We start from the raw sequence: 22,366 nt of genomic DNA on the forward strand, positions 1-22,366 counted from the left end.
TAGTCATCGGGAATGGCGATGGCAATGTCAGGGGCGGAGGAGGCGTTGGTCCAGGTTTCCGTGAGGAAGGCGATGTCTGGAAAGAGGGTGTCGAGGAGGTCCTAGATTTCTATGGCATGTCTGTGCAGGGAGCGCACGTTGAAGAGGATGCACTTCAGGGCTTCAGGGGTGTTGGCGTCTGGGAGTGGGGGCGGTGGCTGTAGTGGTGTGGAGGGTGGTGAAGGTTTGGGGCAGGAGAACTGGCCATGGGTGGTATTCGGAGTCAACAGATGGCATTTGTTGTTCCTACCGGGATTGATTGCTTGAAGGGCAGCTGGGTCGTAGCGGTGGGTGGTCGGAGAACCAGGGTTCCTGGTGCTGGCCAGGGTCCGGTCGCAGACGGGCTTGCCTTTGGCGTGCCATCGGCGCGCCCTCTGCATACAGCCGCCATTGAATAGGGGAAGGTGGAAGGGAAGAGCAGCTGGGAGGAGGGAAACCGGCAGGGGGAGGGGCCGCCATGGCAGCAGCGGCGAAAAACGGGCAGGGAGGGCGGGAACAGGAACGGAGGCAGAGGAGGATCAGGGGCAAAATAAGCTAAAAATTAGTTAAGGCAAAGAATGCAACTAAAAAAGAATTGAAGCTAATAAAAAAAAAAACACAATGACCCAGGGACACAAAAGACAGCAGACTCGAACCCCTACCTGGCAGAGAGATGGAAGGGACAGCAGCTGCGGAGGCTCAGTCAGTGAACTGCACAGGCGGAGAGCTGGGTCTTTGACCAGGAAGTCAGAGGTCCTGCTAAGACATCCGCGCAGTGGCCGCCATTAAATAGGGGAAGGGGGAGGGAAGTGCAGCTGGCAGGCGGGAGCGGAAAACGACAGGGGGGAGGGGCCACGTGGGCAGCAGCAGCAAAAAACGGGTAGGGAGGGTTGGAACAGGAACGGAGGCAGAGGAGGATCAAGGGGGCAAAATAAGCTAAAAAAGAATTAAGGCAAAGAATTAAGCTAAAAAAGAATTAAGGCAAATTTAAAAAAAAGCAAATTTACCCAGGGACACAAAAGACAGCAAACTCGAAGCCCTAGCTGGCAGAGAGGTGGAAGAGGCAGTAGCAGCGGACGCTCAGTCAGTGAAGCAGCGCAAGGCTTTAGGGACATTGTGAACAAGCCCCAGGAGTGCCATTAATGGGGCAGGTGTAGGTGCACTTGAGTCATATGTGACAGTTCCACAAATATATTCCGCCAGTATTTGTCCACTTTTTCACAGGTCCGTGACATATGGATGAAGTCGGCGGATGGTTATTGACATTTGGGATATGCATAGGAGCGGGAAGGGTACATGCGATGCATTTTATACGGTGTGGCGTATGCCCACCATAAGAACTTAAACTGAAGAAGTTTGTGACGATGATTAAGAGATACCAGGTGTGTCTGTGTGCAGCAATTGTGTCATTGGAAGTCTGTCAGTGGGTGTCCGAGATCTTGCTCCCAGGCAGTGTGGACCCCTGTGTCCCAAGTAGGGAGCAGCTCCAGCCACGATTTGTACAATTTGATAATCAAAGTCCCCACTCCCCCCAGTGTCTGTGATAAGCAACGTGAAAGATGGAAAGTCGCCTGACTCAAAGGGGGAGCTGGGGATTTGGGCTTAAAGCACTCCCTGCAGCCACTGCAGTAAAAACTGGTTTATTATCGGAGCATACTGAAAAGAGGGATCCTCCATTTGCAAGAATACATGCCCATCAGGGAATAAGTCCCTAATGATGTCCAGGAAGTACCTGGATAGGGTGAGTTGGACAAGGGCCTCCGGCATGATGGGAAAACAAGGATTTGCGGCTAATGGGAGGGATAACTAATACAGTAAGTGGCCTCCCGTTGTCCGGATCAGCCGCTTCCAAGCCCAGCTGGTTGTGGACACCATCTGGATGTCATACGGGTCACGTGGCAGCCCTGAAGGCAACAGCACAGCCAGAGGTGTCGCGTCGGTATGGTCCGCTTCCGGCCTAGCGTAAGGTATCCTGGCATCTGGGTGATACCACTACCGAGCAAAACTACAGTGGGCTATCAGAAAGTATAAATGAAAGTTTGGGACCCCAAAGCCTCCTCGCTCATATGGTAAGGTCATCCTGGCCCAGCTGACTCTTGGTTTCTTGCCTCTCCAAATAAGACGTATCAGCAGAGTACGAAGTGTTGAAAAAAATGCGTTGTGTGGAAAAGTAAATTTTGCCATGTTCTGTGTCCCTACGCCTCATCCATCATATGTTATGTGTGCATGACCAATATGCATATGTTATTCCCCATGTCCGATTAATGACGCAATTACAGTTGTGTCCACCTCTGATATGTCATATTCCAGTCCTCGTGAATACTACGAATATCAGGCCTATGTAAAGTTATGTTGCCACGTTTCTCAGTGTGCACGTTATTCCATTTTAAAGTCCCCGTTTCCAGGCCTCAAAAGGGCCCGGACCACAGATTCAGCTTCTGTCTCCTGAAAGCCTCGCTGAGGAGCGATACAGCCCCCACCTGTATCCTCGACCCTTCACTTACTCCCTGCCTCGCAGTGCCCGGTGCAGCCCGGCTCTGCCTCTGAGTCTGCCAAGAGTATGTTATGATTCCAGTTATCAGTTCAGTCCTCATCTTCTGCATTCCTAAGCTACTGAACTGCATCAATAGTTTCCGTCATTGTCTAGCCTTCTCGTCTCCCTGTTAGAGAAATACTGTATTTAATGGTCATTTAGTATTCTTCATCACGCATTTCATGTAGAATAATGCATGGTCCAGTCTTAGAGTCAAGTTAGCTTTTCCCCTCATGACTCCTAGTTTATATCAACATGTTCCCTAAACATCAGATACCAGATAGGGTTTAGGTACATGTCGCTCCGACCCTCCAGACTCTAGTCTCTGCTCCTAGCACAGAGTTCGTAGCCCCCAGCTTCTCCTAGTAACACGTCATTGCCAGTTTTCGCGCACCATTAGGTTAGAGGTCCCGGCTCCTTAGGTAGCCCCCTCCTATGTTTCCGCCCCATTCATGACATATTCTGTTACGTTTGCATCACATGTCTATGTATACTCCCAGTTACACCTCTTTTTACTGTTATCTTTCGCGACTGCTACGCGTCACGCCTTCTGCTCCACCCACTGCTACGCCTACTGCAATGTAATGCTATGTGTTTGCGCTGTGTATATAAATCGATGTATTGTTATTAAAAGTTAGCGCGCTCATCCCAGACCCAGCCCCAGCAGCTGCTGGGCCTCTTTTCCCCTGCTGGGCCCCAGTTGTCCTGCTGGGCCCTGTTACCTCTGTTCCTATGCAGGTTGTCCTGATCCTGTCCTTATGCTGTAATAAACCTGCAGAAACTCCTACTACCTCGAATCTTGACTCTTATTTTACTGAGCTATCTGTTATTCATTCATTCATCCAAAAATAGATCCGGTATTATTTATTTATATACCACATAATGGCGCCCGAATAGGGACTTGCCCTTTCCCCACGCGTCGGTGAAGCCACGCCGACCCCCTGACCCTCTGCAGTCGTGACGGAACTCTTCTGCGCAGTGGCAGATATTTCTGCTCAAGTATCCCTCAGGCCCACGGAGGAGACGGAGGAGGCGGTCCAGCATCCGAACGAGACGGTGGAGGAACGCGGCGAGTCCCGACCAGAGCCCAAGCCGAGAGTCCAAGGTCCGAGGTATCCGGAGGCCCACCTGTAACTGAAGTCCGAAGTCCGAAGTTCGTCGTCCGTCGTCCAGTCCAGTCCGAGGCCTTCCGTTCCGTGCTGCCCGGTGAGTACCATTGCTGGGGTAGTATCTAGACAGGACCAATCTAAATTGACTCCTGGTCCGTGGGTTGGTGGTGCCCAGACTCACAAACGAAGTGTTCACCTAGGTGGATACGGGTCTTGATGCGTCCCTTTATGGGACCGGTATGTTCCGTACTGTTACAGCAGTGCATCCAGTAATTCTAGTCTGTTCCGTTCTCAAGAAAATCTGTTCTATTTCTGTTCTCAGTATTCCAGGTAATATTCTGTTCGAACTGTTATTTTATAATGTTCTTCATGTAATTTACTGTTGTGGTATGAGTGCGATGTGATTTCGTGTTTTTATTGTGTATTGTATTGTGTCCAGATTACAGTTCAGTCATGCCTATATTTTCCAAGTTACGTCAGTTAAAAACTAGAAAGGGTCTGTTAGAGGAAGCGGTTCCTGTCCCGCCTAGGGACAGTCCAGGTCATTTTATGTATCAGAAACATGGCATAAGCGCCATAATGTATCTAGATTTATGGGTAGAGTATACCAAACAGTTAGAAGAAAAGTATAGATGGCCCGTATCGGGTACATGGGATGCCGAATGTATCATGCGAGTAGAAGAAGCATTATGGAAAAAGAAAGCCAGACAGTCACAGAAAGATGCCATCGAGTTATGGCGTAAAGAAGCTCACAGAAGAACGGAAAAGGAAGTCAGAAAGTCAGAGTTAAGTAGAGAATCCCAGGAACGAGCCCAAGAAAGAGAATTAATCGAGATAGGTGAACAAGTCAAAGCCGAACAGTCAGACAGACAGAGGCATGCCCTAATTAAGGGTATGTATCCTCTCCTTGCCGAAGGTTTGCCAAAAGCGACCCCAGAGGCATCCAGTAATTTCCCGCCACCATTAATTCCGACCAAGCTACGTCACAAACAGACCGCAGCTGATATTTTTATTTCGTCCTATTTGGACGACACAGTCCCCGAATATGCAAATCCGGTTCGCACTCCGCCAGTCCCTGCAAATCAGGCACTTCCCGCTCCTCCAGACACCGGAGTACCTGTTACGGTACTCCCGGTCCAGCCTACAGTTCCATTTCCCACTCTGCCAGGACGTAGAGCCTCAGTCGACGATTCCAGTCTAGGGGCCGCAGGAGGAGCTACTCCTCAAACCCCGCCGCCACACAAGCGTTTATCAGCACTCGAATTACATGCTCAAGCATCACAGCGTACTCCTAAAAGTAATAAGTCTGTTACAGAAATCAGGCAAGCCCTTAACGAATGTGTCTATGATCCAGTTCCAGGCGAATATACTATGGTCTTATATTCCTTACGTGTAAGGAGAGTGACCGAGTATCTAGTCACCTTACCGAATATGAAAGAAGATCTAGACAGAATATATCGTTTCATCCGTACAGGGGATGATCCAGAAAGTATTGGCGAGATTATGCCTCAAAGGAAAGCCGAGATTCAGCTCATGATATTAAAGTTCTTGATCAATTGCCTAATAAGAGAACAAGATTACCCGTCTAAAGATCCCGCCGAAATGAGAATCCTGACAAGGTGGAGTGATAATATAGCCGAGGGTAAGCACAAGACCGTCGGTGCCATGGAGAGTATGTACAAGAAAATTCGTAAAGAAATAATAAGGTTACACGAACAGCGTAAAGCAGCACAAGTAAGCGAGAAAGAAAGTATCTCTGATCCTGAAGAGGAAGACGAGAATCCCGCCAGAATAGCGTATGTAGGAAAATCCAGATTTCCAGATCGCCATTTACGTCTAGAACCCAAGTCTATTTTTCATCTAGCACCAGAACAAGGTTCCCTAGAACAAGTATTTCAAGTTACCGATCACATTCTGAAATCACGAGTCGGGTACAGTGAATTAAGTACTATGCATCAACAAGAACTAGCCCGATCAGCAGTCCGATGGATTACTGATTCTACCACTTTTCCAGACGAAATAGTGGCACAAATGTTTCTAAAACTGCCCCCAGCCGAGCAACGACTGGTGGGAATGTATATGATCCAGCACCTCATTACTCTGTATGAGGGTCAACATTCTGATCCAGGTCCGTTGCATGATATTCTGAACGAGTTACTCCAGTATAGATGGAGAGGTCTAGGTACCGATTTAATTAGTGTCATTCTAGAACAGCGTCACAAATATAGAACGTTCCTGAACCCGCATTTTGTTCATGTCTCACCTCCAGAAAGTAAATCGTTTTACATAGACAGACAGAATCCGTTACGAGAAGTCCACCCAGTCCAAGGGGCGGGTGGCGTAATGCAACGAGTGTTCGTATACACTCCGATTTCAAAGATGGAACTTCTTGAAATGAAGAAATTAATTCCCTGTCATGACAAAGATCCAGCAGGGTTCCATAGAGAATTAAAAGACATGCTCCGTATGGGAGAATACACTTACCCAGATATCATTAAAATGTTAAAGGTCCTGTTACCCGCAGGGGTGTATGAAAAGTTAAAAGAAAAAGAATGGGAGGTGGGAGAGAAAAAGATCGATTGGGCAGCTCTAGAAGCTGAAGACAAGGCACGAGTACCAGGTACCGGTCTTGGAGATAAATGTAAAGAATTACCAGAATTATTGATTCAAGTTTTACCCAGATTATTGACAACTAGGAAGGAAGACTGGGATGCAATCTCAGCCTGTAAACAGAAACAAGATGAAGATATTAGTGATTTTTATTCTAGATTTGAAAAATGTTTCAGTATCAATAGTGGTCTCAAGACAAGTAGTGAGTCATACCCTCATCTTTTCGTTACCAAATTAGTCGAGAATTCAAGTCCACAAATTAAAAATCGAGTTTTGAAAGTCGAAAGCACCTGGCAAGCAAATACTCCGTCCCAGATGCTCCAGATGCTCCAGTACCACCAGAATAGAATCAGAGAAGAGCAAGAACACGAAAGAAAACGTATGAAAGACACAAAAATGAAAGTGCTAGTTGCACAATCTGTTCCTCAAGACAGTCAGAAGAGGGGTCCGAATCAAGCCAGTCATCCTGCAGCTCCCGTTAAAGGGAACTGCAATTATTGTAAACAGCCAGGTCATTTTATAAACGAGTGTGCAGTTCTGAAACACAATATAGCTACTGGTAAGACTAAAGAAAGACCACGTCCGCCTAGACAAGAACAAGTTTCACAGATTCCTCAGCCACAGAATGCACAACAGACAGTTACAGTACCGCAGCCTATTGCTGCAACACAGCATGTTACGTCACAGATGTACCAGTATGCACAGTCCGAGTATCCAGAGTACCAGTCATATTCATGAAACAGCCTGGAGAGGGAGGTAGGCTTGCCTCTCATCGAGATACCTGTAGATCAAGAAGGTCCCTATGTTCACAGTCAAGTATTAGGGAAAGACAGAAAATTTTTGATCGATACAGGGGCAAGTAGGACCACAATTAGTCATGCCGAAGTTCCAGGGGCTCCGCTCTCAGGCTCAAGAAATGTTTCCCTTGGATTTTCAGGAAAGCCAATAGTTAATGAAATATCAAAGCCAGTCACTCTAGAAGTAGGTCCATTGTCCCGTACTACTGATCTGTTACTTACTAAGTCATGTCCAGAAAATCTATTAGGCATTAAGACACTGAAAGAGTTAGGTGCAGTTATTTGCTGTTCCCCAGAGGGAATACGTCTGTTCCTACGTGACTTTAAGGGTCACTATGTATTACGAGATTTTGATTCCAGATTGTCTAATGTTCCACAGCATTTATGGGCGCAAGGTCCAACTGATGTAGGTTACATGCAAATCACACCCCATCGTGTGACTCTCAAACCAGGTGTAGTGTTACCACGAATCAGACAGTACAGATTGCCACCTGAGGCTGTAGCAGCCTTATCCAAAATTATTGACGAGCTTATGGCTCAAGGAGTAGTTGTAGAAACTGACTCCAATGTATGTAATTCTCTGATCATTCCAGTCATGAAACGTACTGATCCAAATGCACCCCCAGTATATCGATTAGTGATTGATTTACGAGAGCTTAATAAATGTATTATTCCTCAGTACCCAGTTGTCCCAGACATTTCTTCCCTGTTAACAGCCATTGATTCCGAAGCCATGTTTTTCACTGTCATAGACCTCAAGAATGCATTTTTCAGTGTTCCAATCCATCCAGACAGCCAGTTTCTTTTCGGATTTTGTTTAAATGGAAGGAGCTATATGTTTACACGCGCTCCTCAAGGTTTCACAGAAAGCCCTAGTATTTACAGTCAAGCACTCAAGAGACAACTAGACAATATTCACATGCCAACTGACACTGCCCTGCTCCAGTATGTCGATGATCTACTGATCACAGCCCGTTCTGAACATGACTGCGAGCGTGCATCACTTACAGTTCTGTATTTCCTTGCCGAGATGGGGCACAAGGTGTCACCTTCGAAGCTTCAATTCTGTGTCCAGCAAGTGGTATACTTAGGACACTTGCTGTCCAAGAGGGGTAGGCAGTTGACACCCGACCGTATCCAGTTAATAGCGAGTCTTCCCCAGCCCAGAACCCAGAAGGAGGTACGTGCCTTTATCGGCCTTACTTCTTATTGTAGACAATGGATTCCCCAGTATGCATTTCTAGCCAAGCCACTGATACAGTTAACGACACAGGAGGCAGCCGTATCGACTGTCCTCCCTTGGACATCTGAACATACACTTAGTTTTAACGAGTTAAAGAAAGCTTTATGCCAAGCTCCAGTTCTAGCTACACCGAACTACAGTAAGCCTTTTACACTTTTTGTTACTGAACGCGAAGGTACAGCATTATCTGTTCTCACACAAGATCAAGCAAGACAATACAAGCCCTGTGCTTATTTTTCGAGCACATTAGATCCAGTCGCCCAGGCGTTGCCTGCGTGCCTCAAGTCAGTTGCAGCCACAGCACTAGCTATCAGACAAAGTGATTCCATAGTTTTAGGACATTCCCTGACAGTACAAGTCCCACATTCAGTAGAAGTTCTTTTAAACCGAACACAAACTCAGCACTTGACAATTGCACGTTTAACAGGTTATGAATTGACACTGTTCCAGCCACACATAGAAATTAGACGCTGCAACGTTCTGAATCCTGCTACACTGTTACCATCAGTTAATTCAAATCCAGACACACATGACTGTGTGGAAGTAGTCAACATTACGACAAAGCCAAGACAAGACCTGACAGACATTCCGTTATCAGATCCCGACCTGACACTTTATGTGGATGGTTCATGTATGAGAACTAGTACAGGAGAACTAGTCGCCGCGTATGCAGTGACTACTGACACCGAAGTTATTGAAACACACCGTATTGATACCCTGTCCGCTCAAGCAGCAGAGCTGGTTGCTCTGACACAAGCCTGTATACATGCCAAGAACCTGAAGGTTAATGTTTACACAGATTCACGTTACGCATTCGGAGTTGTACACGACTTCGGAGTACTCTGGCAGGAGAGAGGTTTCATGACTTCTCATGGAACCAAGATTCAGCATGGTCTCCTTATTCAAGCCCTGTTAGATGCCATACATTTACCGACATCCATTGCTATCATGAAATGCAAAGCACATACGAAAGTTACAGACATTATTTCCCAAGGTAACGATCTAGCAGACCGCACAGCCAAGCTTACAGCACAGACTCCAGATATTCCAGTTAATCAGACACATACTCCAGATCCGACTAAATGCATGACAGTTAAGGACCCTACACAAGATGTCATAGATATCCAGTTACATGCTACCCCCGATGAAATCAAGAAATGGTCTGAACAAGGAGGGGTCCAGACAGATCAAGGATGGTTAACGAAGGGTAGAGCCACATGGTTTCTCCCCGACTCTATGGTTCAAGTCATTATCAATACCGCACATAGTCCAGCACATTTAGGAGAAAAAGCTATGTTAGACAGTATCCAGAACATTTGGTTCAACAAGCATTTACGAGCTGCAGCCAAGCAGAAAGTCCGTACCTGTATGATATGTTGTCAGTTTAATCCAGGTAAAAGTGTCCCGGTGGAACAAGGTGGTTTCCAGCCCCCTGACCACCCTTTTGAGGTCCTCCAGATGGATTATATTCAGATGGAGCGATGTCGAGGTTTCAAGTATGTCCTTGTAGTTGTATGCGCTTTGTCCAGGTGGACAGAAGCATATCCAGTCCCAGATTACACAGCCGCGACCACTGCCAAGCAGTTGGTTCGTGAATTTTTCCCTAGGTACGGACTCCCTAGAGTCGTATATTCTGACAACGGTCAGCCATTCTCATCTGAACTCATGAAACACGTTTCCCTTTTGTTAGGGTACCAGTGGAAGTTCCATTGTGTACGCCATCCTGAAGCAGCCGGTCTCGTAGAGAGACATAATCAGACTCTGAAAATCCGCATTGCAAAAGTCTGTAAGGACAAAGGTGTGGACTGGTTAGTAGCTCTGCCAGTCGCTTTATTTTATATGCGCATGGTCGCACATTCCAGATCAGGTCTGTCCCCGTATGAGGTCGTATTCGGCCGCCCCCCTAACATGTGGGGTACTCCTAGACCCCGAAGTATTACCGATGTTTCATGTAATATGCTGACAGATTACCTAGCTTCCTTGATGTCTGCCCTCAACTCATGTCGTTCACAGGTTGCTGCCGCATTTCCAGACAATACCGAGGTGGCACCGCACGAGATCGTTCCAGGCTCCCTTGTGATGGTCCGGAATTTCGACAGATCAAGTCCGCTGGAACCACGTTGGAAGGAGCCACGTCAGGTCCTCTTGACCACCCGTACCGCCGTCAAGTTGGAAGGCAGAAAGGGATGGGTCCACCTTTCCCATGTAAAACTTTTCAAAGGATTGAAACCAGCTTCTAAAAACATTTCCAAGGATTCCCAAGATCCGAAAGATTGCCAGAACATTGTTTTAAAGGACTGTCCCGCACAAGACATTATTACAACCCCTCCCTTGTTAGAGAAAACTCCGCAACAGGAGTATAAGTTAAAGCTCAGGTCTAGTAAAATAAGTCAGTCAGTTTGATTGTATAAGTCCTCCCCTAGGTGAAACGGTTAGATTGTTTCTGACATGTATAAAATAGACCCCCATAGTGAGAGAGTCAGTCAAAGTTCAATCAAATGTATCGTTTTTCTGAGTTTCATATTATTCATCAGTATTTTGATTTCCTGCACCAGCTATGCGTTCTATTTGTATTGTCCAGTTCCTCATGTAAATATGTCTGCTAATGCTACAGTAGAGCACACGTTTAGTGATCTGCCTCCTCACGAATATTCTTACCGCCTCGCTATGCGTAACAACACATTTATCCGTATGTTACATTATTCACACCAGACCAGCAATGCCACTAATTGTTGGGTGTGTGGTCGACTCCCCCCTTTCCAGACACCGAAAGGAGTTCTGCCACTGTTTCCTTATCCATTCTCACACAATGGTTCGTGTGGAGCATGGTCCACGTTAACGTCATCCTCAACAGATATGTCTTTTCTTAACAGTACATGTTTTCCAGACAAGCAAGGTTTCCCCCACAGAACAGGTTTAGATCTAGAAAATGAAGTTTATAATTTAGGTAATTATTCGTCGAATTTCATGGTCCTGAATGTTCAGTCTGATATTACTCCAGACTTACCTGCTATTTCAGTACTACCTGTCAAAGGTGAATTATGTGTCCGTAGTTATGGTTCTGTACACGTAGGTCATAGTGAATGTACTACTGTTATCCAGTATAGTGACAGTGGGAAATCTATTTTCAAAGCTTCACGTCATTCCTATTTTATTTGTGGTCAAACTGCATATGTCCGTCTGCCCCTCGATTGGGAGGGAACCTGTTACATTGCTTTCCTACTGCCACCTGTTTTCCTAGCCCCATCTGATTATCACAGAAACACACATCTAGTACACATTAGACATAGAAGGGAGTCCCCAATTGTCGATTATACTGAAACTACTCTAGAACAGTATACAGATTTCAATAAAGGTTTCTTCTTCTTTGTAGGACCTGTCCAGAATAGTAAACTGATCCGTAGGTTAACAAGAACCCTTGAAGCTGTAGTAAATGAGACTGCTTCTGCTCTAGGCAACCTAACCGAAGAACAATCTGCTATGAGATTTGTTGTTTTGCAAAATCGTCTCGTCCTTGACGTCATACTGGCCGATAGGGGCGGGGCCTGTAGAGTCATCGGATCTAGTTGCTGCATTTTCATTCCAAATAACGCGCCGTCTGTTTATTCAGCTATAACCAGACTCCATAAAATTGCCCATCTGTTACATCAAGATCCAGGCACCTGGACATGGTCCGGTTGGTTCTGGAATATAATTTCCGCATGGGGATGGAAAGTCCTGTCCTTTCTAAGTATAGCAGTAGCGATCATATTTAGCTGCTGCCTCTGTATACAATGTGGCCCTGCGATTTGCAGCATGTGTGCTACCTCTTGTATTCCTAGTCCCAAGCCCCGTTCCAAATCCCGTTCCAAGACAATTCGAGACGAGCAAATGGTACTGTATGAAATGATAGATGGTATCATGAAAATTGATGTTTCCTGATGGAAACGTAGTGACAAGGAGGGAATGTGGAAAAGTAAATTTTGCCATGTTCTGTGTCCCTACGCCTCATCCATCATATGTTATGTGTGCATGACCAATATGCATATGTTATTCCCCATGTCCGATTAATGACGCAATTACAGTTGTGTCCACCTCTGATATGTCATATTCCAGTCCTCGTGAATACTACGAATATCAGGCCTATGTAAAGTTATGTTGCCACGTTTCTCAGTGTGCACGTTATTCCATTTTAAAGTCCCCGTTTCCAGGCCTCAAAAGGGCCCGGACCACAGATTCAGCTTCTGTCTCCTGAAAGCCTCGCTGAGGAGCGATACAGCCCCCACCTGTATCCTCGACCCTTCACTTACTCCCTGCCTCGCAGTGCCCGGTGCAGCCCGGCTCTGCCTCTGAGTCTGCCAAGAGTATGTTATGATTCCAGTTATCAGTTCAGTCCTCATCTTCTGCATTCCTAAGCTACTGAACTGCATCAATAGTTTCCGTCATTGTCTAGCCTTCTCGTCTCCCTGTTAGAGAAATACTGTATTTAATGGTCATTTAGTATTCTTCATCACGCATTTCATGTAGAATAATGCATGGTCCAGTCTTAGAGTCAAGTTAGCTTTTCCCCTCATGACTCCTAGTTTATATCAACATGTTCCCTAAACATCAGATACCAGATAGGGTTTAGGTACATGTCGCTCCGACCCTCCAGACTCTAGTCTCTGCTCCTAGCACAGAGTTCGTAGCCCCCAGCTTCTCCTAGTAACACGTCATTGCCAGTTTTCGCGCACCATTAGGTTAGAGGTCCCGGCTCCTTAGGTAGCCCCCTCCTATGTTTCCGCCCCATTCATGACATATTCTGTTACGTTTGCATCACATGTCTATGTATACTCCCAGTTACACCTCTTTTTACTGTTATCTTTCGCGACTGCTACGCGTCACGCCTTCTGCTCCACCCACTGCTACGCCTACTGCAATGTAATGCTATGTGTTTGCGCTGTGTATATAAATCGATGTATTGTTATTAAAAGTTAGCGCGCTCATCCCAGACCCAGCCCCAGCAGCTGCTGGGCCTCTTTTCCCCTGCTGGGCCCCAGTTGTCCTGCTGGGCCCTGTTACCTCTGTTCCTATGCAGGTTGTCCTGATCCTGTCCTTATGCTGTAATAAACCTGCAGAAACTCCTACTACCTCGAATCTTGACTCTTATTTTACTGAGCTATCTGTTATTCATTCATTCATCCAAAAATAGATCCGGTATTATTTATTTATATACCACAGTTGGTCAATGGGATTGGGATATTATAATTAAACAGATACAAGAATTGGGGCAGTACCACTATTTTAATAATAGCTATGCAGCCCACCATAGTTCGGGGAAGGTAACACGGGCATTCGACCCAAACAGTCAATTTATCCAGCGCTGGCCTATAGTTGAGGCGGATTGTCTGCTCCTTTTCTCTATTGACATGTATCGCCAGATATTTGACGAATTCATTCACTATCACTGCTACATGGAGCAGATGTTAGGGGAAAGATCTTGGATTTGCCCCAATTAAAATATAACTCAGACAGAGCTCCAGATCGAATTATCTCCCTTAGTATGGGTTCCATGTTCTTGATAGGAGGCTGCACATAAAGAATAATGTAGTCTGCTGATGAAAATCTGCAACATGGCCTCAGTGAAGGCCTCCATCTGCTGCAGCATCGCCGATGGCCTAGGAAACTTGGGGCACAGCGAGATCATTTGGGGAAATCATCTCAGCGACTCCTTTGAAATGAAGTGGTGGGATGGGGGTTGAATGACACTGTTTTTCTATGTTTTCGTTTGGACTTCAATTTAGACTTACCAGAGAATTTCAACCATGAGGTCGGTCCCTAATGGGAAATGCCCTGAGATCAAGAACACACCTGCATCCGTGAAATCGAGCTGGATTTAAGCAAGATTCTCAACCTTCTTATGTTCAATGACATACACGTCAATTATCGGTTCTGGATCAACTTCGGGTGCACGAGGGCACACTTATTGCACAACTTCAATAAGTGTCCTAAGCCCAAACAAGTGAGATGCACCTCAGGCGGCGTCCATGACAGACATCTGTTTTCTATTGCCACGGCATGTTTTGAAACCTGTAGTATTACAAGTGGTTATCATTCCCTCGCACACCGTGGTTCATTTTTAGTAGTCATCAGTATGGTCGACGAATGTGGGAAAGTAGCTCCAGATCCTCACTGAAAAGCACAGAGAAAAGAATGGACCAGAGGTGACACTTTTATGCGGCACCACTCTGTTTCTTCCTGGGTGGTACAGAGCCAGCACAGAGCCATGCAGTGCCACCTAATGGTGCACAGCAGCATTGCGGGAAAAGTTTCAAGATCCAGGCTGGTACCACAGGAGTATTCTACAATTGGAAATCTTGAGTTAGAAGCATTCGTCAAAACAACTAGTGGTGAACTAGTATTGGTTTGGACCTCACTGGCATACAACACTGCCCTGTAACCAGTGTCTTCCTGAAGACCCTCGAAAAAGGCCTTAAAGGGCACCTATAAGTTTCTTAAGTAGGGCCTGGTGACTGATTTCGAGAGGGACCTTCCTAAAACTGTTATTAGCGGTTAGGTGCCCAACCTCAAGAGACAGACATTTGTAGCTCCTGAGTATGTGTCCATAGTGAAAAATAATAATAATACTAAGCCAGATGGGCAATGAAGCACAACTATGTTGCAATGAATGGGACTCTGTATCCAGGCATTTAAGCAGCCCATGAGGCCAAATTGTTTGACAAATACTCCCAAATATTGTATTCAACCTTCTAGAAAGATGCAACATGTACTGACTTACAGAATTTTATAGAGCAAAAGGCCCCTTTATCTTCAAAATTATTTTTTCTTTTCCAATGATTCATTAATCCAAATGCTGTATCCTCTGTGAATGCTTGTCACAAACTATGTCTCTGAGCCCTAGAAAATAACATGGCACAGCTAGAAATTGCCAAATTGTTATATATAGAATTCATGGTTTGTAGTCCTTAACTAGATGGACAACCAAGAGTTGACACTAACTTTTCACAATGATGAAAGTTGCTTGTATTAAGTAGTTTTTCCCAAGCTGCTTTCTCACTCATTCCTTCTCAAGACACAGGAAAGGAATCTGGGAGGCTCATTTACAGAAAGATAGGAGTTAACCAGGGCACACAATAGTGCTGAGATCAGTTTGTCAACAAACACTCACCAAATGATGGCTGAATGCTAAAAGCATTAAGAGAGTTCTGCTAAGCAATGGGGAAAGATCAGTGTGTACGGATGAGGGCAACATGGTGTATTGGGTAGACTTTAGAATTAGGTCTCACAGATGGAGAAAGAAGTCACGATTACCAAACTAAAGAAAGATGTCCAAAAGCATTACTCACTGTTTGATTGACATGGGCAGAATAGCAGAAAATGACTACATTTTCCAGAATTGCTTCAAGAAGACCATCTAGCAAGATGCTCAAGGGCACTTTTTGGTTGCTGCATACCCCAAGACACCTATTCAGATGTCCCAATTATGTCACAACATCTCCCTGTCCGTAGGTTATTTTTCAGAGGACAGTAATAACATCAATTTCAGTTCCTTCCCTTTCTAACAGCCTCTGCCAAATGGTACTTGTAAAGATGTTGACTCACTCTGTGGGCCATCTACATACTAAACTAAATAAAGATGCTGATGACTAGGTCATTTTGAGGCACTACTGTCAACAGGGCAGAGCCAATCACTAAACAGAAGGTATGTGCCAGGCTGTGGAGATATGACTGACTGATCAAACTAAAGACAAAGACACCCCACCTAGATCCAGACTGAGATTAGTCATCAGTACCCTCTTTGGCACAGGCTTAGAAGTGTCCCTCTCTGTGGGAGAGGCAACCAAGCTTCAGCATTGCCTAAATGCTCCTTCTATAGAAGTCCATCCTGTGAGTCACAGGAGACCAGTCAAGTCAACATTGGAGGTCAATGCACCCAATACCTCTTTCAAACCATCTATTCAGTTGGTTATTGCTAAACTCCAAGAATTAGGAGCTTCCGGTTCTAGTCATCGCATGTGTTACTTCGTGCAGAAAACCATACCAAATAAGGGGACAGAGCCAACAGAATAGCAATCATGACCGATGCTAGGGAGGAAACAGCAATAACAGCCTACAGTTTTAAGAACATGGAAAGGTTATGCAGTAACATGGGATTTCCTGATCTTCCTCTGGATTAACAAGCAAGTGGCAGAAGTCTGTCTAAATCACTGGAGGAGTGGTGGAGGCACCACTCACTAAATTTTAAGAGAAGAAAATTCTTACAGAATGTCTGGGCTCAACATATTTTAAAAAAAGATGAGAGGCAAAGGGAGAAGTTGGTTCACTGAAATGGCAGATAATCCTTGCAAAAAGGAATTTTCATGAGATTGAATGTGCCCTCAAAAAGATGTCCTTTGCGATTCATTAAATGCAAATCCAAAAATCAATCAACTGGAAGACTCTCATGGCTCACCAAAAGACTCAGGAGTTCAGCTTAATCGACAATAGTCCACAAACAACTGGAAGCTTGCTACACAGCTGAAGCCATAATCATTCAAGCCCTCGAGGTCGTAAAAATATGATCACAAGTCTTTTAACCTGTACATCCAAGGCATATGTGCAAAACAGTATTTTATCATTTTTGGAGCTGTTAAGTAGTTTTCCATATACAAAACGCACTATTTATTTTGGACGCTTTAAAAGGAAATGAGATTTTATTCCGGCAGTTGGTCAACATTTGCATGTTGATAATTCTCATTATTTCTGTTATTTTAAGATTACAAAATGCTAGTAAAAAAATAGCTCGCACTCCTTGCTTAACAGTTCCCACTTATACTGCCATAGTATCAAACTTTACTTTCATCCTGTGTTGTTAAAAATATGGATATGACTAAATGAAACATATAGTAGCATAGTGAGCTGAAGGGTCAGGAAAGCATTTCACAGAAGAGCAAATCCAGTGGTGTAATCTGGAAGACCTGAAGCTGTTAGTCAAATTAATCTTCCTATAACTACCACGCTCGAGGCACAGTACTACTAACTTTATGTTCTGAATTTTTGTTTTGCACAAAGCTGCTACCAGCCAGTTCAACAACAGGTAACAGTGTGTGCTTGTAGCAACAAAGGTGATAGTATCTTGATTTCAGAATGTTCTGGAGACAAGGCCAGCATGTCCTCAAATGAGGTTGCATCTATCATTGTCTTGAGAGTTGAGGCAGGGCAAGTATTTTCCACATAATCCGTTCTGGTGAGAATGCTCATTTAACAGAAAATCTGGCGGTTTTTGTCTGTCTGAATGAGAAGACATGAATGCCCCAAAAAAAGGACTATGAAGAGCGATTATAAACATCCCAAGCAGGTGGGTTTTTACCCTTTTTTGCTTTAAACCCCCACCTATATACAACCTTTTCCCTCATATATCCATTCGAAGTGTTTGATTTGGAAACTCTGAAGATATTTTATGGATATTTCAAGGAAACTGCAATGCAATGACTACAACTAGTATCCTCAATAACCCAACTTCTTGTCGATAACTGAATCGCTCAGTCTTACAGCAGAAAGCTATAGACTCTGAACATATCATTAAAAGTGCCTGAATTTCTGTTACGGAGATGCCCAGAGGGTAGGTTATTTTCCTCTAGATAACGCTCTGTTTTTTGAAGACTCAGAATTTAGGAGATACCACTACAAGTGACAAATAAATATGTATTTTATTGTTTAAAACTGTACTATTGTCTTACTTTATTGGGGGTGTTTACGGAGCACGGACCTTGACCTAATCATTGTATAAAGCTGCAGCAGTATGTGTACCAGCTATGGGTTACAGAAGGGATGCAATAAAGTTTCCAAAAACTGGCAGTAGGGGCTGTTACAGATTTAGAACAATAATACAATTATAGATTGCGAAGAAGTTGCTTTCAGACATTGTCTTGGGAAAAGAAACATTTAAAACAGGCTTTGGATATTTGAAGTATGACCACGAAACATACATTAATAGGAGGGAAGTCAAAAGAGACCTAGCATAATAAATAAACTGAACCACAGGACAACAGACAGGGACGGACGTGAGAAAAAGCCAGGAAGATTTGTGAAATTGAAGAAAGTCTACAATGAAGAAAGCATAGAGCTAAGAAGGCACATATTTCGCAAAATCACTCCTGCATCTAGCAATCACTGTGGGTTTTACTTAGCTAACCAAGTGCAATTAGGTAAGCTATTAGTCTAAGTATACAAACATACATTGCGAGAAGCGATGGTACAGCACAATACATTCATCTAGAAATCTTCAGAATCAAGACTTGGACAACCTCAAACATAGTCTCACATTTGGGGAATGACAAGGTTCTTTGCATTTACATTTCTTCAACGCATACACATCTGCAAAGGAAAATATACGAACCACATAGGTGCTGACAGTTTCAGTAACCACACTTCTGACTGGTATTCTCGTGCTTCCAGAAGGCGGCTGGGCAGGGGATGCTGGTAGAACTGGAGGAAGTATGGCAGGTGGTGGAGGTGGTGTTGGCAGAGGTGTAGGTGGTGGAAGAGCAACAACAACAGGCAAAGGTGTAGGAAGAGGAGGTGTTGCATGAACTGGTGCAGGTGCAGGAGCTGGCGAGGGTGGCAGTGGAGGCGTCTTGGCAAGACTAACAGTAGTTGTGGATTTAGCCTCTGTTGCTGAGACCACTTTGCTGATGACTCTGCCAAAAGAGAAAAAAAAATAAAGGTGATTAAGTCAACATTTTCTTTATGAAAAACAAAACATTTTGTTCAACATAGCTTTGTTTTTAAACCAAATTCCAGATCATATGACACGATGTGCCTTCAACAGACTGTAGAAGCAAGGGCCTAAAAAGTGCGAGACCAAATTGCTAAGTGTGAGCAGGTTTAAATTTCGTTGCTATTTGCAAACTTAAGCTCAATTGATGAGTAAGACGGTGGCGGGGACAAAGGTGCAATTTTCTTCAGTGCCAACTCCTGCATAACCGTAAGAATCACAGCCTGCAACCAAGGTGCCAATAATTTACCGGGAACCAGTGTGCTGGTGTTACAAACTTTGATGTGACAATGCTGTAGTGTAGATCTATGCTACTACTTCTGTTCAACAAATGGTCTTTTTCAATCCCTCTTTTCTTCGCTCATTTTACTTTAAATAGTGATGCTGAATTCCTTAAGTACAGTGACATATCCTGGTCGCACCACAACTTTAGAAATATGGCAGGTTGTGGAGGTGAAGTTGCTAGAGGTGGAGGGAGAGCAACAGCAGCAGACAAAGGTACAGGAAGAGGAGGCTGAAAAGCAAATCGTTTGAAATGTAATCAAATTACTACATCCAAGATTCTAAAAACATAAAATGGCAAATATCAGACAATAGTAAGACCATGGTGGAGCTCAAATCTTTATTTTCTTAATTTTCGTATTTGTTCATAAAGTGATTAATTGTGTCAAGTGGCCCTGGACAAACATATGCAGTAAGAGAAATAGCTAAAAGCGCAAATACAGCAGATAGTTAACATAGGATTCACACTTTTGTAAAAAGCATGTCTTTGATCCTAAGGTTCAGAGAAGTTTTGAGTTATGGAAGACTTGAAGACCCTAGTAAAACTGGCAAACAGATCCTTTCAGTTTAATAAATGCTGCAGGTATGGGCCATGTAAAAAGCAAGCCTTTCCACTCATCCATTTGAGGTCAACATTAGTAACCAGCATTATAGATAAAACACCTGAAATGTAACTATGTGGTGCAAACCATCCATGGTGGACATTCGGAATCCAATCCAATGAAGGCTCTCAAATGATTTAACTGTGCCAACTGAGTAGTGCTATGAGCATTAGGCCGACATTCTGTAACAAGCACTGGCATTGCCAATAGGTCTCGCAGTAGGAAAGTTGGAGCTATTGGTTTTGTAAATGACAAAGCCCTTTATGTTTTTAAAATGAAAACAAAAATAAAAGGCATTGTTATTTGCAATTGTAATAGCTACAACTTTCCTACTGCGAGACCTATTGGCATAGCCAATAGGTCTCGCTTTTGGTACCTTATAAGTATTTAGTTATGCAGCACAATATCCTTGGTGCAACAACATCAACTGTTGCATGGCTAAGCACGTATAAGGTCCCAAAGGCGAGGCCTATAGGCTATGCCAATGCTTGTTGTCATTGGTGATGGGCGTGACATCATCACAGACATCATTGCACTTTTACGCTCCTAAAATGTGCTCACAACCCACCAAATATTTCTATATTGTAACTTAGCATTTTTCATGTACTCTGTGCAGTGGCATTAAAAAGAAGTCTTGTATATATGACACATACCACAACACTGCAGGGCATTGTTTTTTATGACCGAAACTGAGTTTCACTCAAAGCCAGGGTCTCACACCACATGCATAAGCCAGACATAATGTATTTGCAAAGACTGGAAAAACAAAAAAAGCATCAAAAAAGGATTGCATTTTCTATAGAAAATGGGTAATAAGGAATTGATTGTAAAAAAAAGTGTGATGATGGAAAGCATTTTTTCAGATTTAAAATAGTCCCTCATTCAAGAAGCACTCCGTAGGAGGACTGATACACCAAACAGCTAATAGCATCAGACTGACTGAGCCAAAGTGCACTCTGAGTTAATTTTGTTAAAGAGTAAGAGCAGGTTGACACGGCTGCACTAATAACCCAGACCTAATTAAAAAAATGCTAAAAATATGAGCATCCATATCTATTTGAAGAAGCTTTTAACTTGTTGTCTGGTTTCTGCCTATAGGCGTTCTCTGTCTGCCTTCTGTCTCTCTTTGGTTCGAAGAAAGTGGCTTCATGTAGTCTGCAGAATTATTGGCTTAATGCGACAAGCAATAGGTGGTTGGATGGATGGACAGAGACATGAGAAATAGGAGGAAAGGTTTGGATACGTGGATGGGTGATTGGTCTGCAGCAACATATCTGCGGATGACTGTCATACAAACGTGGGTGAATGATGAATGAATGGCTAGAGGGACAGTAATTATAAAACAGTGTTGACGTCATATAGATGACATGAGCTGTTTCATGCACTAGTATGTACTCTTTGGTTTCACTTTAAGTCAATAAACCTACATTAAACCTAATATATATATTTTATCTCACTTGTCACACATTTCACTTTTATCGTCGTGAAAAAAAAGTAGTGACTTTTCTTAAAGTTTGAGTGACAATGTCAGGACTTCCACGACTGGGGCATCGTCTCTGTAGTCACAAGCTGTGTGCAAGGCCCAGACCTCGCGCCCAGGATGAATGCTGCAACAGGTTGTTTTAGAAAGGTGAACCTTCGCCCTTGCCCATCTGCAGATAATCTTTGGGCGTGCTGCTGAAGTCACGGCCGTGTCTTCTGGCAGTCAGATAGACTTCTTCTCGTTTCCTTAATTCCTTGTAAGGACATCTGATTCCAGGGCATTCGGACTTCTAAATACTGCTTTGCACTGCCTCGGGGACCTGGTGTTTAAGGAAAAGCTTCTAAAGGGACCAGGAGCCAAGGGCGGGAAAACGTTGGCTCGGCTACTGGCGCAAGGCAAGGAGGACAACTTGAGGCCTGTCTGCTGGGGTCAAGCTCAACCGTTAAGTGACAGGCTGTGATAAGTGGGAGGTATTTTTCAGCTTTGCCCAGTTGCGCACCGCTTGTAAGGGACGTTTACTGTCTCACACTCCAGTATGCACTGTGCACCCTCATGTACATTGTGGAAGGGTGCAAGATCACACACTGGGGCGCAGTTCTTGCCACAGGGCAAACTACCAACCTCCAGACACAAATCTGTGAGCCAACACTCACGAGCACACTGACAAAATGTAAATCCTGAACTCTGCACTGCACTAAAATTGTATGACGTGACATCTGAATGGTCATGGGCAAAAACTGCTGTGAAAGGAGTCCCGTTCCGACTCCGCAAACACAGACAGCAGGAAACAAAACACATTCAGGAGACAGGCTGGGGAGCAGGCCCTGGGGCCAGCGTGAAACCAGAGGCGGGGAGGTCTGAGCTCCGGGGAGGCATAGAGAATCAGAGGGGGTAAGGAGGGGCACGGAGGAGGTGGGGGAGGGGAGGAGAGAGAGAAAGAAGGTTGTGAAGGCT

The 22,366-nt window shown here is 44.4% G+C and overlaps 1 protein-coding gene across 2 annotated transcripts in view; it reads right to left on the bottom strand.

Moving 5' to 3' along the window:
• TAF3 (TATA-box binding protein associated factor 3) overlaps positions 1-22,366 on the bottom strand; it is a 640,592-nt gene that overhangs the window by 34,617 nt on the left and 583,609 nt on the right. For both annotated transcript variants that reach the window (XM_078677024.1, XM_078677032.1), the window contains exon 5: positions 18,668-18,968. In XM_078677024.1, coding sequence (XP_078533150.1) covers positions 18,668-18,968 — 301 coding nt within the window. The remainder of the gene's footprint in view (positions 1-18,667; positions 18,969-22,366) is intronic.

Source organism: Lissotriton helveticus, chromosome 1_1, assembly GCF_964261635.1.
Source record: "Lissotriton helveticus chromosome 1_1, aLisHel1.1, whole genome shotgun sequence".
NCBI classification, from domain to species: Eukaryota; Metazoa; Chordata; class Amphibia; order Caudata; family Salamandridae; genus Lissotriton; species Lissotriton helveticus.